Genomic DNA, 14608 nt, shown 5'->3' with positions numbered 1-14608 from the left:
TGTTGCTTTGTTTGATCAGGGAGAGTATATGCCACCACTTCCTCCCTCCATTCCTGAGAGCACGTCCAAATTTGCTCACTTGGATGAAAATTTGCTCAGATGGCTTGGCATCAACAGGATTCAAACTCCTGATCTTCGGATTACAAGGCAAACACTTTTCTGTTGCTCCACTCTGGGGCATGATCAGTATTTTTAGGTATGTTTTTGAGCTAAGTCCTAAAATAGAAGTGTGACTAATGTAAAAAAAAATCAGAGTTTGATAGTCATACTATTGATTAAGTAACTGCTTAAACATTCAGGGGAAGGAAACTTGTATATAAGGGGTGGTCAAGTCAAATCAGGGTTTTTTTCAATGTGCAGAATAACAGAACACAGCGATGAGAGTAAAATCTCATCTCATCATCATCAGTACTGCTTTTTGCTGTATACAGGGTCGTGGGGGGCCTGAAGCCTACCCAAGAAATTTAGGGCACAGGGCGAGGTACAGCCTGGACAGAGTGGCAATCTATCACAGGGCAAACACATATAATCAATTTCACACTACGGCCAATTTGGGAACGCTGATTGGCTTAATCTGCATGTTGGAGGTATCCCATCAAACACATGGAGAACATGCAAACTCCATGCACACCGAGGCAGGAATCAAACCGGGCCCGGAATCAAACCTAGCCCCTGAAACCTTCCCATGCTGCACTGATACACTTATCCCAGCTTTTCTCTAGTGCTTGAATACCATCATGGTAGAAAGTTTTTTCAGTATGCCAGAGCAATTATGCCTGACTGCCTGCTTTATGTCTGAAACACTGGCCTCCCAGGAACACTATTAATAGCCAAACAAGTTAAAATGGCAAAAGAGCGGAGGTCAGGAATGTATGGGAGATGTGGCAATAACTCCCTGCCGTGTTCCTGTAATGTGCAAGCAGTGTTTGTAAAAGACTAGTTCCCACAGACAGATGTGCCTTTTCCGCATTCTGACAACACGTTATCTGTCAGTTTTTAATGATCAGACGTTCCACTTGTTGAATGTTTACAAGAATGACTGCAGTGGGTTCCTAGCCACCTTGGCTGGAATCATCATTTACAGATGTGCAGCCTTCTTTAAAACGTTTGCGCTGTTCAAATGTTTTAATGCGGCTAAGACTCTCATCACTTAAACACTTCTTGTACATTATTCTCCTAACTCCATATGCACATTTCCTGTTACCCTATTAATTGTATTTATTAAATAATGATAAATAATAAGCCCTGACTTTATCAAAGGGTTCCATGGTAAATGTTACTTTATCACTGTTCTTCTAAGGCATTTCCTGACCACACACACACACACACACAACACACTCACAATTAAAAAAATTCATTCCCAGCACACATGTACGCAGGCAGAAGAAGTATACACAATCCTTAGGCTAGCAAATAAAAGTTAACCTTGGCCTTTTCGAGCTGGAGCTGGGCCTGCCTCTCAGCCTCTCTGCGCAGTGCCTCTTTGTCCTCCTCTAGAGACACATCAGAGTCAGACGGTCGACTGGTGTACGAGTCTGCCGAACCCTGTAGAAAGAGCAGAGGGACAAGCTTTAACAACATACCACATTCAGCATCACTTAAAGCTGTAGAGATACTTTTAGGTTTTTCTAGATTATCACTATTCTGAATGGTAACAGTTTAAGTGTTTAGAGCCCCAGGCTCTTGACTTAAACTAGAGTACTACATATCATAGGCAGTAGCATAGTAGAAAAAGTGATAGGCTGGAAGATGTTAACATTTTGCATTTAAAAAAGGCACCAGAAGAGGGAAAGACTGACCTACTGTGCCTTTGTAATTCGCCATGTAGGCAAGAATAAATTGAGTATTAGTCCAACACTAAAGCCACTTGACTATCTGCGGTGCTCCAGAATGCCCAAGTATATGAGTCAATATACAATGATCACAAAGTAATCGAATGTCTTACTGTATAATCTATACATTGTTTTCTTCTTAAATTAGCATACCTACAATAAGCACTTTTCAGATCCACAGCAAGTTATTATTTATGATATTGTCCATTTTAAGAACAATTTATGCAATAACAGTCTGATCTAATATAGTGTCCTGGCTGAGGAAGATGAAAGAATAATTGTTTCATACAGTATGCATAAATGCAAATATATTCATTAACACACACACACAGACAGCCCCCTGTAGCACTTGTGGTGCAGTCACTGCAGTGCTGATTTCAAACTATATCAAGACATACATAGATATGTTTATATATGGAATCAAAGCAATGAAAAAACATGGACTAAAATACAATGTTTACTTCTGAGATATTATTATATTATTACCAGGCAAATGCGCGACTAGTCATCATGTCAGGAATGCAGACATAATGTACAGTACGTCACATTGAACTTTAGCTCCGTGCTTGCATTACATGCCGAAACATGACAGCAAGGAGGTTTAATTAATGAAACAATTTTCAAACAGCTCAAATTAACTTCCTTGAACAGATGATAAAAAGAACGCGTTATTTTTGTTCTTTTTCAGGTCAATCTTTACATTGACCCACTTTACATTTTATTATATATTTTTTAAACGACGACTCAAGACATATTTGTGTCTTCAGTACTTGAACTAATCCCCTCCGTTAAAAAAAAAAAAAAAAAAATATATATATATATATATAAATATAATAATAATAATATAAACAAATAATAATATTCCCATCCAAACTGGGTAGGTATCTATTCAATGACGGAAACCCTTATAGCACTTTCTGTTAGTTGCTCTAGATAAGAGTGCCTGCCAAATGCCTAATTGTAAGTGTAAATATATACACGTCTAAATTAAGAATGCGTTTAAGATTACGGTATCTGAAGCTGAGAATCAAGTATGATTGCTGAAAGTGGCTGTAAACCTCAAAGGGCTCAATGTGTGTACTGTACTGTATATAATTCAGTGCAGCCGGCAAAATGCACCCCCAATGCGCCTGACATTAACGTTCGGTTTACTAAGGCTCGAGCTCATTACTCAAACTGACCCAATTGTGTGAGAAAACTGTGTTGCTAATTTTTCCGGTAGTACGGTGCTCATCTACACCTGGTCTTGGGTCACGTGTAAAACTGTTTAGAACAAACAATGTAACCTGCTCTACTTTCTGCTACCTTTTCAAAAACTTTTTGAACATTTTAATAAGTTTACCAGCTTACTGTATGTCTGAGAATCATGAATAGACTTCGGGTTGTATTTAGGCTTGATGGCTTGATGAGATATACATACTTATAAAGAGATTCTGGGAACCCTACTGAAATAAACCTCTATTGCTATTTTTCTAAATGAGAAGACAATAAGCATTGAAATAGACATCAAATAGTTACATAGTATACTATTATTTTAAATGTTCTGCTGCATGAGTAGTGCTAATAATAATGATGAAATTCATTACTGTATAAAACTGTGGTTTTATATACTGTAACAGTATGGTTCCACTCTGCTTAATCATAAACCTCCAGCAGATCCTACTTAATTTAACCATGAGATACTAACTGAAGGTGATGAAATCTCCTATTTTATGAGTCTTGACTGTTTGGTGTTGTTAAATTAATTAAATATTGCCAATGCTTTGTTTAATTATATGTGTCCACGGGTTAATGGACAACCTGACCAGAAAGGCATACATCATTGTGCAAAAGTCTTGAGCCGCTCCTATTTCTTTATATTTTGCTTCCAAAGAGCCAGACCTTCTTGTGTTTTTGATATAGTCTCGAGGAATAGTTCTCCAGCCTTCCTGAAGGATTATTTTGTCTCTCATTTTTGAGACAAAAGAGTTTTTGTCTCTCGTTTTCAGTCCAGTTCCTGCACCTGACCACTGTGTTTGTTGAGCCACACAGTGACCCTTTGACTTTATTCAAGCATAAAAACATCTAACTTAAGACATGTACAAGTAAGAAACAGGTGAGGACGCTGACAGATGATGGGGCCGGTGATCAGTCTACTGGTAGGGCTGAATGCTGAGGGATTGGAACAGACGAGAGGGGAAATGAGGGTTGCTGCTCAGGTTGTTACATGAACTACAAATATTTAAGTTGTATCTTTAGGCACTTTGCATTTGTTCCTATTCCTTTCATTTCATTTAATATGTAGAAATGGGGTGTAGCTCAAAAGTTTTGCTCGGTTCTTTATATTACGTTTACTGCTCACTTCAATTCATAACTTCATTTATAAAAATGACCTTAAGACAGCCTTCTCAGATTAAGTGGAATAGAGATGATACATAATGTATAAAAAGTTATTATGCTCATATTTATTTATTTATTTATTTATTTAATATTAGATTTAAATGGCCTTCCTTAGTTGATTCCTATTTTTACAGCCTAAACATACATTTCAGCCAAAGAAAACTTGGCTTTACTGTTCGGTTTTAGACAAAATCTACACTGTGCATGTATCTCCCACTCAGCTGTCCAACTAGCTCACATGAATAAATCTGAGGTCTAATAACACTGTGCACAATTTCACTATTATTTCCTGTATAATCGATTTTCATTTGTATGATAAATAAATACTGAACTTTATTTTTATGATAAATAAATACTAAAGTTAAATATTAAAGCACTATTAAGTGCAAGTCTACTCTTTATTAAATTGAATAGAATTCCACAGGCCGGGTTCGGATAAGGACATCAAGTAGCTGCAGTCATTAAAATGTTAATGTATCATAATGTATTCCAGATTTCATACATAGTGCGAGGCATAACCACTTTACCATAAACAGCACGCACTTACACACTTACTGTAGAAACACACATAAACGCACGTCAGCACACACGTCAACACACACACAAACGGCCACATTACTGTACTCTCGGCATTCGCTCTCACACACTTGATAAAGTGAATTCTTACGCCAATATCGTTCTTGACTCGACCCCCCTTTGCTCTTTTCAGCAGCCGTATCCAGGAGGCCTTCATCAGCCAAAATGGATGGAGCCTTCGCTCTCTTCACCATAACCACAAACACAGCTGACACACAAACTACAATCGCACAACAGGAACTATCACTCACTATCTAACGTCATGCTAAAGTGATGACAACAAATTACTACACACTTCACATAAATTTTCGAATGTCAGCACTTCATACCAATGATATTGATGCTACTGTCAGTTAATACAGCAAAAACAACAACAACAACAACAACAACAATGCTGAATTCCCTTTGGAGTTTTTCAACAAATAGTAATTACAGCTCAACAACTAAATCACTAAAGTAATCGAATGTAATTCACACAAATGCAACGTTACAATAGTGCTACTCTGAATGATTTGCTTTTACTTAGAACTTGTCACTGTTGCTGAGTTAAAAGCTACACCTGCCCTGCAACCTTATTACTGTGCTACCTGATGTCCCTACTATTGCTGGAGCTAACAGTGAGAGCGTTAGTCGTATGGCTGCTGTTGCTGTGAGAACAGAGATTCGCGCTGCTCGTGTTACGCTGTATCCGTCGGCCGCCAGTGATTCCACTTGAGCGTGTTCTCCCGTTCTCCCAGCGCATGCTGAATGAAGAGGGGCTGCAGAAGCTGGTGCACAGGCTGCTGTTTGTAGTATCCTCATTCAATTAACAAGGCCAGGCTGCCATGCTCCATGAAATGAGAAAGCAGGTCCGGGACTAGGGAGCTGCAGATGCTAATGATGCTGTTGCTGCGGCTCACAGGTGCTGCAGTCAGTCTCTGTCACTTTGGTCCCCCAACCCTGGAGTCCCTATCCATCCATCCTCTCACCGAGTGTGTGTCACAAGCTCCCTACTCTCGGCATATGATGTTGTTGTGGGCTGCATCCTGTATTTCCTCTCTCTCTCTGTCTTGTCCCTCTCTTCTGCGTTCTCTCAGCACCTTCGTTTTTACTCAGCCCCCTCCCTTGCTCTCCCCTCCTCTTTCTCTCTCCCTCTCTCTCACTCACCCTCTCTCTCTCTCTCTCTCTCTCTCTCTTTCTCTCTCACACTTCTCGGCTCCTCTTCACAGCATCTCCATCTGCTCTTTCTCTGCTGTGATTAATGTCTCTGCCTGTTTGCTTCACTGTGTCTATGTGTGTGTGTGTATAAATGGGATTGTGTGCGCGTCTAAGTGTGTCTCTAAATTTGTGTTTGTGACTCCAAAGCTTGCCATCTTTGCCACCTTGCTGATGTCACATGACAGCATGCGTAATATACAAAACACACACATACACACACACACACATACACACACAGGCACACGCTGTTCCTTGGCTTTGTTCTCCTCCAACTAAAGTTCAGCAGTGTGTGTCTCTCTCTCTCTCACTCTCTCTGGGGACATTGTGAACATGCTCAATCTGTGCCTGTTTCACGCACAAATCACAACACTGTGAGACCAAGTTAATATTAGAGAGGAAAAACAGCACGACATAGGTAAATCAATCAAAATAATGACTCCAATTAAGATTTCATATTCTCTTACAACTAACTAAAAATTGACTGAAGTCATTTATGCAGAATAATTTATACAAGTGTAATAAATTAAACCACTGTATAATGTGCATTATAAATAAACATTAAATGATAAACAAATAAAATGTTGTAAACATAAATTTTTGCGGTTTATTCTAATGAATACAGAGTATACTCTTTACACTTAACTGCTTCAGTTAATAGCTTTACAGTAAGAATGGTGGACTATTCAATATAGATATAAAGATAGTTCATCATCTTCTAAAACTTTCAACATGTCATCAGCAATAAAAATTCCAGAAGCATTTAGAATGTTAATTATAACATGCCCCATGTAGTTTGTAGTAAGTTTTTACTTGTTGGTACACCGGTGTGTGGCACCAAATAAGTTAGTTAGAGATTTAATGCAAGTCTTTAAACCCAGAACAAGCTTTTTTTTATGTCATAAAAAAATCATCCATAACCATAAGCCAAAAACAGGCCAGGGTCAAAAACGCAAGAAAATGTGATCTAGAAAATGATGGCTTAGACCTGACACAAAAAAAATCCAGGACAAAAAAAAAGATACAAGAAAAAAAGATATATATATATATATATATATATTTATATATATATTTATATATATATATATATATATATATATATATATATATATATATATATATATATATATATTTATTTATATATATGGTAACTCAAAAGTCTGCATCCAGAGGGATTTTTCCTATAAAATCTGAAGATATAAAAATACAAAGTGTGAGTACAGTATCAGTCAAAAGTTTAAAATGACTCACCTTCTAATGCAATAGTCTTTCTGGTTTTTTTTTTTTCTTTCTACATAAATTGTAAAACAATGCGAAATGCATCCAATGCAATGCAATAATCTCATTTGAACAGTTGATATTGAGATGTATCTACTACTCATGCCCTGCAAAGTCTTCATGGCTGCTTCAATCTGAGGTGCTGTTTGTAAATTGGTGATTTTTGAGGCTGGTAACTCTAAATTAACTTCTCTGCAGCAGAGGTAAGTCTTGGTCTTGCTTTCCTGGAATTATTATTAATTTTTTTTCAAATTCACTTGACAGCAAGAACTATTCCAGAACAGCTGATCTTTGTGTCTTAAATGAACGACTGACTGTTATCATTGCCGTTATTGTTGCTGTAATTTAACTACATCAAGCCATGTTTGTTATGTCATAGTCTTGAAAATCCAGCATCGTTCAGCCCAGAACAATCATTGCACCAATGGAGGAAATATTCTCTGCATGTAACATCAGTTATGATAACCCCTTAACATCCTCACTAAGAAAAAGTGGATGGAATTTCCTTTTTCTTGATTTTTTACATTTATTTCCTTGGGGCAATTATAACAACAAAAATGTACTGTAGGGGGCAGTGATTTTCCAAAAGGCAGAGGTGTCATTTAAATACTTTACTGCCAAAGTTATATAAAATGCAGACTTTGTACGTAGTGGTGCAACAGCACAAATGTTTTGGCGCATTGGATCTGCTTTATTTCTCATTGTATCCTATGAAGCAATTTAAAAAAGCCATGCTATTTAAAGACACAGCGACATCTAGTGGATTTTTAGGCGGCATATATACCTCAACCGAGTGGTAGAGATGGCTTAATCAGGTTCAGTTCAACATACAGTAGTAACTTAAAACCAAAAAAGTTTATCAAAACATTGAAGGATTAAGAAATGTTCAACGTTCTAGTCTTAAGAGTAGCAAAGTCAGAGGCGATCACTACCAGCACTGACAATAATCTAATTAAAATGCATTTTTCCTATCCATCCAGATTTCATGGCCACTCTGTATAAACTCAGGATTCAGAACGAGATAAGGGAAGAGACAAATAGCAGAAGGCAAAAATAAAACAAAAGCCTTCATCTCCTTGTAAACTGCAATAGTGAGAAAAGGGTAACCATGAAAAGATTCCTCACTTAAAATGTGGATTCTGGTACTGTATCAGGCATTCTGAAGGCCCAAGATTCCTGGAAGAAATGTTCACAGGCTGCAGAAAAACTATGAAAACTGGGGGCTGGCATTGCATGAGAGACATGGTGACATCTGCTCCTGGAGACTTTTGAAGGTGAGATGACAGAGTGGCGATGCCCACTTGATCTTTTGGCCGATATCCTGTCCCAGCTAGTGGGCGGTTTTAAATTTAGCTTGATAAATAAACAGTAACAGTCTGTTCGATTTTTTTGGTCAGCAAAGCTACAGTAGTTACTGCAAAGTCATATGCACAAATGGTGCAAGGAGAATGACTAGTTATTGAAGTTGTTTTATTACATTTACATTATATAGAAAGAGGAAAGCTGGCCATGATTAAATGTGCTGATTTTTTGAATCTTTTTTGAATTTTTTGTGCTGATCTTCTAAGGGTTCCTAAGATAGAGCTCTATACATGGCTGAAGATTGCAACTTCGACAAAAAAAAAAAAAGTCGACACATTTGTACCAAAATACGTGACATAATTTAGTCATAGCTAAAAGATAGCATTACGGACATACTTGCTGAAATGTTCTCCATGCACACTGGCTGTCATTGTATTTAGTAAGGGATGTTTCCTCCTGTCCCCCACATGTCTACAACACTGGAATCAAGATATATTTGCTCTCAGTTCTACAGCTTCAAGTGACCATAACACTAATACAAAAGAAATGCTAGAGGTGTCCTGCAGTATTCCAGAAGCTCTCTATTGTTGATTTCTGGCCCACTCTCTGAAGAATATCCTAAACTCACTGCCGTGGTGGCAAGTATACTGCTTTCGACTAAACCTCACATCACTTTAAAAGAAAATAAAAAACAAACAAAGAAACTGCCCCCGCAATTTGGAATTCCCACTCAGAAACACAGGTTGGTCTCCTCAAGCTCAGCAATTCATAAAAACAACATTGCTGCTCCCAGCGTGAACACTAAACAAAGTAGCACTGTTTACCTTCAAATGAGTTATACTGTATATATTAGTATTTGCTCTAGATCAATCAACATACTGTCATATTCGCTTATTAAATCTATAATATAAATAATATAGAGTTGTAAAGTTCTAAACATACATCAATCATCACAGTTAGCTGACATTCATGTTTTCCCCACTTTCGTAGCACAAATACATAAAGGTTGAGAATGATATGATTTAGTTCGAAGGTAAGTTGAACACTACACTACAGAATAAAACCCTGCCCCCTATCCTTACTCTGAAGTTCAACATTGACTGCAGTGAAACCAAATTCAGGGCTCACAGGCCCATCTGCATACGGAGAACCATTTACACATTTGCCATTTAAAGCCATTTGCCTTCTATCTCCCTATAAATTAAAATACTGTGCAAAAAAAGAAAAAAATCTCTGCATTCTGATGAATATACAGTAGTCTACCTACTTTTCTGTTCTGAGCTGTTGTTTTTTATATGTCTAAAATATATTAAAATAATGTTAATGTTAGAATAATCATGGAATTATGTGGCATCTTAGAATCTAAAAATAATAGATTATAATCATTATTACACTTCTTAAGGTATGCTTATGTTTCTAACATTTTAATGCTGTTTTTATTCAATCCGTGAGGGTCTGGTAGAAGTTTGCGGTCTTTGTTTTAGCTCACACACTCACAGGGTGACTTGGTCTATTTCCATGTACTGCATTAGCAATTAATAATATTTTAGATGGCCAAGTTGAAAATCATTCCTGCGCTAAGCTATTTTTGATCATGTCATTGTTCAAGTGTAATGACTCTTTATCATGCCCTGCCCAGTCTGTATAAACAAGGACTGTTCCTGTCCTGCAAGGATATAAACATGCAGCATAGGATATGGCGAGTGTGCCAGATTTCACTCTCTCTCACATTTCATATCTCTTATTCCTTTTATTTCTTACTCTAAGACAGGAGAGAGGGAGAGAGAGGAGATGGAGAAAGAGCTCTGTCCAGTCAAGACTCTTTCACGCATTTGCAGGCCTTAATTCAGATGAATAGTTTACCCTTAAACATCCTTACTAAAACGTAAGGAACTGACTCCAGTATACCCTCCAAAAATATCAGAAAATGTAAGCAATAAAGAAAACATTTTGCATTAGTTCTACTATCTTTCTTGTGTATGCTATGCTAAAAAGGCATAATATTTAAGGACACAGTGTCATCTAGTGGATTTTTTTTTAGCACAGCATACTTTAATCGAGTGGTAGGAATTATTTTATGATGTCAAGTTCAAAATATAATATAGTGACTTTGCGGACGTTACATTCACCAACGCAATGCATTACATCCAGAGCGACTTACATTTTTATCTCATTATACATCTGAGCAGTTGAGGGTTAAGGGCCTTGCTCAAGGGCCCAACAGTGGCAACTTGGTGGGTGTGGGGTTTGAACCTGGGATCTTCCGAACCGTAGTCCAATGCCTTAACCACTGAGCTACCCCTGGCCCTGGCACATTACATTAACTCAACTTGCATAATAAACAAACGCTACACTACTTCAGCCAGCCTGTTTTTTTTCCCACTGTACAGACTGTCAAACATTTTAACCTAACATACTGTATGTATATAATCAATATAGGGCTATTTTTATATCACTCACTCATCGTTTATCCCGCTTTATCTTGTATTCAGGGTCGTGGGGGGCATGAAGCCTATCCCAGGAGACTTGGTGCACGAGGCAGGGTACACCCTGGACAGGGTGCCAATCCATCGCAGGGCACGCACACATATACACACTCACACTCATTCACACACTACGGGCAATTTGGGAACGCCAATTAGCCTAACCTGCAGGTCTTTTTGCATCACATAACCAAAACAAATTCATTGTATGTGAAAAAGTGCTTCTGATTAAAAAAATACACTTTACCAGAAAGTTGTGCATAACATTAAAGGGTTCACAAAAGTTTACTATATAAGCTTAACTGCTAACACACCTACATATTACAATTTATTTAATGTTGAAATCCCTTCTGTCCTACAGAGCTGCGACTAGCTACAAAAATGTTTAATAATTGTTTTGCTTGACGAAATAATTTAAATAATGAATACTTACTATTAAAGCCTCTAAATGCCAGCTTCCAAACAGAATAGTATATCTTGTGGTACCAATGACAGCTTGGTCCTCAACTTATTTTTCCCCTCCAGTATTTTCCCAGCCAATAGTGTACTGCATGTACTATATCCCCTTTCCATAGAGTCACACTGGCAATTACATTCATAAGCAGCATTTGCACAATAATTTCCTGATACAGACAACACAGAATAACAAATAAGCAATAAACGAACAAATAAATTAATTTATATTACATGTGAGTAGTGAGGCTGGTGGTGAAAAGAAATGAGAGCACTACAGAATCTACTAGTTATGACCAATTCAGTTTGTTATAACACCATTATGACTGTGACTTGGACCACAGGGCCTTAATTACTCCACATACAGATACAGGGACACAGTGCTTAAAAGACAGATGGCACAATCATTTGTGCTTGTTACTTATAGCAATCAGCCATAATATTATTACAACACAACATAAGCACTTTAACATTAATTATCAAAAGTATCATACCATGTTTCATACCACCAAGTATCATACCATGTTTAACATACCAGGGTCAACAGAAAAGGATGCTCTCACCATTATCCAAATCTTTCCCTTAACCCCCATTAGACTTACAATTATGTTCTTTGTGTATTCTTTGTGTAACTTTTACTTTAACTGGACACGTGCGTGTAGTAGGGAAGTGACCACCCAATACGATAATACCATGAAACCTAGGTGCCAAATTGGTTTGTATTGCGATTCTGTAAGTATACATCTACAGTATATACAGTGTTATACATATACAGTACTATGTCTATTATAATACTATAATATTAATATATTAATAATAATTTTTATCATACTATGGTCATATGTATCAATATGTGACATGTAGCAATGAATTTATTACTTAAATATTTATGCAATAAATAAGATTTCTCTATGATATTTTTGGCTAACTCTCTTTATATATATATATATATATATATATATATATATATATATATATATATATATATATATATATATATATATATATATATATGTCTGCCAATCTGTGAATAGTTTAGCCAATTCAGATTAGAGGTAAATTAGATAAATTGCCACATGATAGAATCACTATGCATCACTGAATCCATTTTTCCTCGTCTCTAGCATGTTGCCTGTTTACTTCTAGTTTCTCCACCTAAGGCATTTCACAAAATCCCAGATCAATGAAGCAATTGGCCTCTATGATGTTTATTACATTTGCTATAGTTTTTCACATGTCCGTAAGCACTTCTGATGATGTGTAAGCAAGGATGAATAGGTTGTGGTTGCATCAGGGAAGCAGGATTGAATTAATCAGGTAACTGAACATCAAATCAACTGTATGAGGCATTTCATCCCGCGTAATCATCTGAGATGGGCCAGAAGGTAATAAGTCAACGTACTGTCTGGGCCAGAGAGTAATAAGTCACAACTTCCTCCTATTCTGTGCATTTCTTACTGTTCTTGGTTAAAAACATTGGGCCATTTTTAACTGCACTTAGAAGAATTTATCCTGTTTATACCAGCCAGCCCTATATGCATTTTTTAGCATTACATATGAGTTGTCAGTGTTTTGTCTAGCATGAATTGCTATAGTAGGTTGGGCCAGGCATTAATATTTAAGACTTAAGCATCCTGCAGTTCAATGTACAGTTGAACATGACAAATAATAGTTTAAATGCACGCTGTAAATTCAGATGTAAAATTCATATACCTTGATTTCTAAATCCGTTATATACAGACTTGACTACAGCCTGAAATAAACAACCTTAAGAATGAAAACAGGAAAAGGTTTGCACGTATTTGATAAGGTCCTATGGGAGGCTTAAAAGGTAATGATCTCAGTCTGTGCCCGGCATCTACACACACTACAAGCTACAGTGTCAGTTTGTCAACGTTAGAGTTGACCAGATGTTAACAGGCCTGAATTAATGACAGTCACGGTGTTAGACTTGCAAACACACATCCAACAAGACTCTTGTTTAACAGTGAAACGCGACTCTCGCGCGCAGACTACGGCGTAGAAAGCTCCAGAAAAGAACTGGGATTTTACTCCTTTGTTTGGATAGAAAGAAAACAGCTGGGTCTGTGCTGAAGTGCTGCACATAAGCATGTGAGTGAGTGTCTGTGTATACTCATGCGAGTGTGTGTGTGTGTGTGTGTGTATGTAAAGACATCGTTAAACAGGGACTCACCACGTCGGACTCCTCGCTGGTTGAGAGGTACATGTCTGTGTATTGCCAGTGTGTGTGTGTGTATATGTGTGAGTGTGAGGAAGATAGTGAACTACTCCACCCAGAAACTTTTCAGACAGGCCCAGAAGGAGGAGGAGAGAAAGGGGATCAAGCCTCTCTCCCTCATTTGGGGGCTGTGCTTCAGCCACTATTTCTTTTCCTTTCTGAATTTGTGCAGCTGTGTGTACAGAGTGCTCCGCGCTCTGATCTGTGACCTACTGTGATTTTTAAAAAAAAAAAAAAAGGCTGTATTTTTGCCAATTTAGGATCTACGATCTTACTGCATACTTACCTCTCTAATCCTCTCTCTATTTACTTCTCCTTCTCTCTCACTTGCTCTCTATCTGTCTGTCTGTCTGTCTCACTCTCTGTCACTTCGAAGCACTTAATTCCCATGCTCTAAAAAAGAAAAACCTCCACATTGACAAAACATCCCAAACACACACACACACACAAGCACAATTTAAACCCAGAAAATTTCAGAATGTACTAAAAGCTAAAAAGTAAAAAACTAAAAGTGGGTGTGATAAGAGCAAGGCAGTGCTGAAAATATCTTTGCCAAAAAGAATCCTTGGAAAACAAGCACATAAATATTTACGTAAGTCTTACTGACTAATCCGAGAGCCTAATTCATAATGATGACTTGCATCGAACAGGATATGACATCACACTCCACGCACTGCACAGAGCACATGGATAACATGTGTGCTCGTGGTCACATCATCAAACATGGAAACTTCCACAGCATGGAAGATCTGTTTCAAATAAAACTTTACAGAGTCAGAAACCAAGATCCCGGAAGAAGATAGTACCGCATTCCTCCTGTGATCCGAAACGCTCTGGAAGCTTTCAAGAGATGGTGCAGGCAATCAGAGAAT

The 14608-nt window shown here is 37.6% G+C and overlaps 1 protein-coding gene across 6 annotated transcripts in view; it reads right to left on the bottom strand.

Annotated features, from left to right (window-relative positions):
* Positions 1 to 14608, bottom strand: part of cacnb2a (calcium channel, voltage-dependent, beta 2a) — a 73522-nt gene that overhangs the window by 33147 nt on the left and 25767 nt on the right. For 3 of the 6 annotated variants that reach the window (XM_053493523.1, XM_053493545.1, XM_053493529.1), the window contains one exon: positions 1426 to 1545. In XM_053493523.1, coding sequence (XP_053349498.1) covers positions 1426 to 1545 — 120 coding nt within the window. Of the gene's footprint in view, positions 1 to 1425; positions 1546 to 4878; positions 5823 to 13691; positions 13887 to 14608 lie in introns of those variants that run through there. The other 3 variants (XM_053493537.1, XM_053493560.1, XM_053493553.1) reach the window with 2 other exon arrangements.

The sequence above is a fragment of the Clarias gariepinus genome, chromosome 1 (assembly GCF_024256425.1).
Source record: "Clarias gariepinus isolate MV-2021 ecotype Netherlands chromosome 1, CGAR_prim_01v2, whole genome shotgun sequence".
In the NCBI taxonomy this organism is placed as follows: Eukaryota; Metazoa; Chordata; class Actinopteri; order Siluriformes; family Clariidae; genus Clarias; species Clarias gariepinus.
This window is presented reverse-complemented; position numbering and strand designations above follow the sequence as displayed.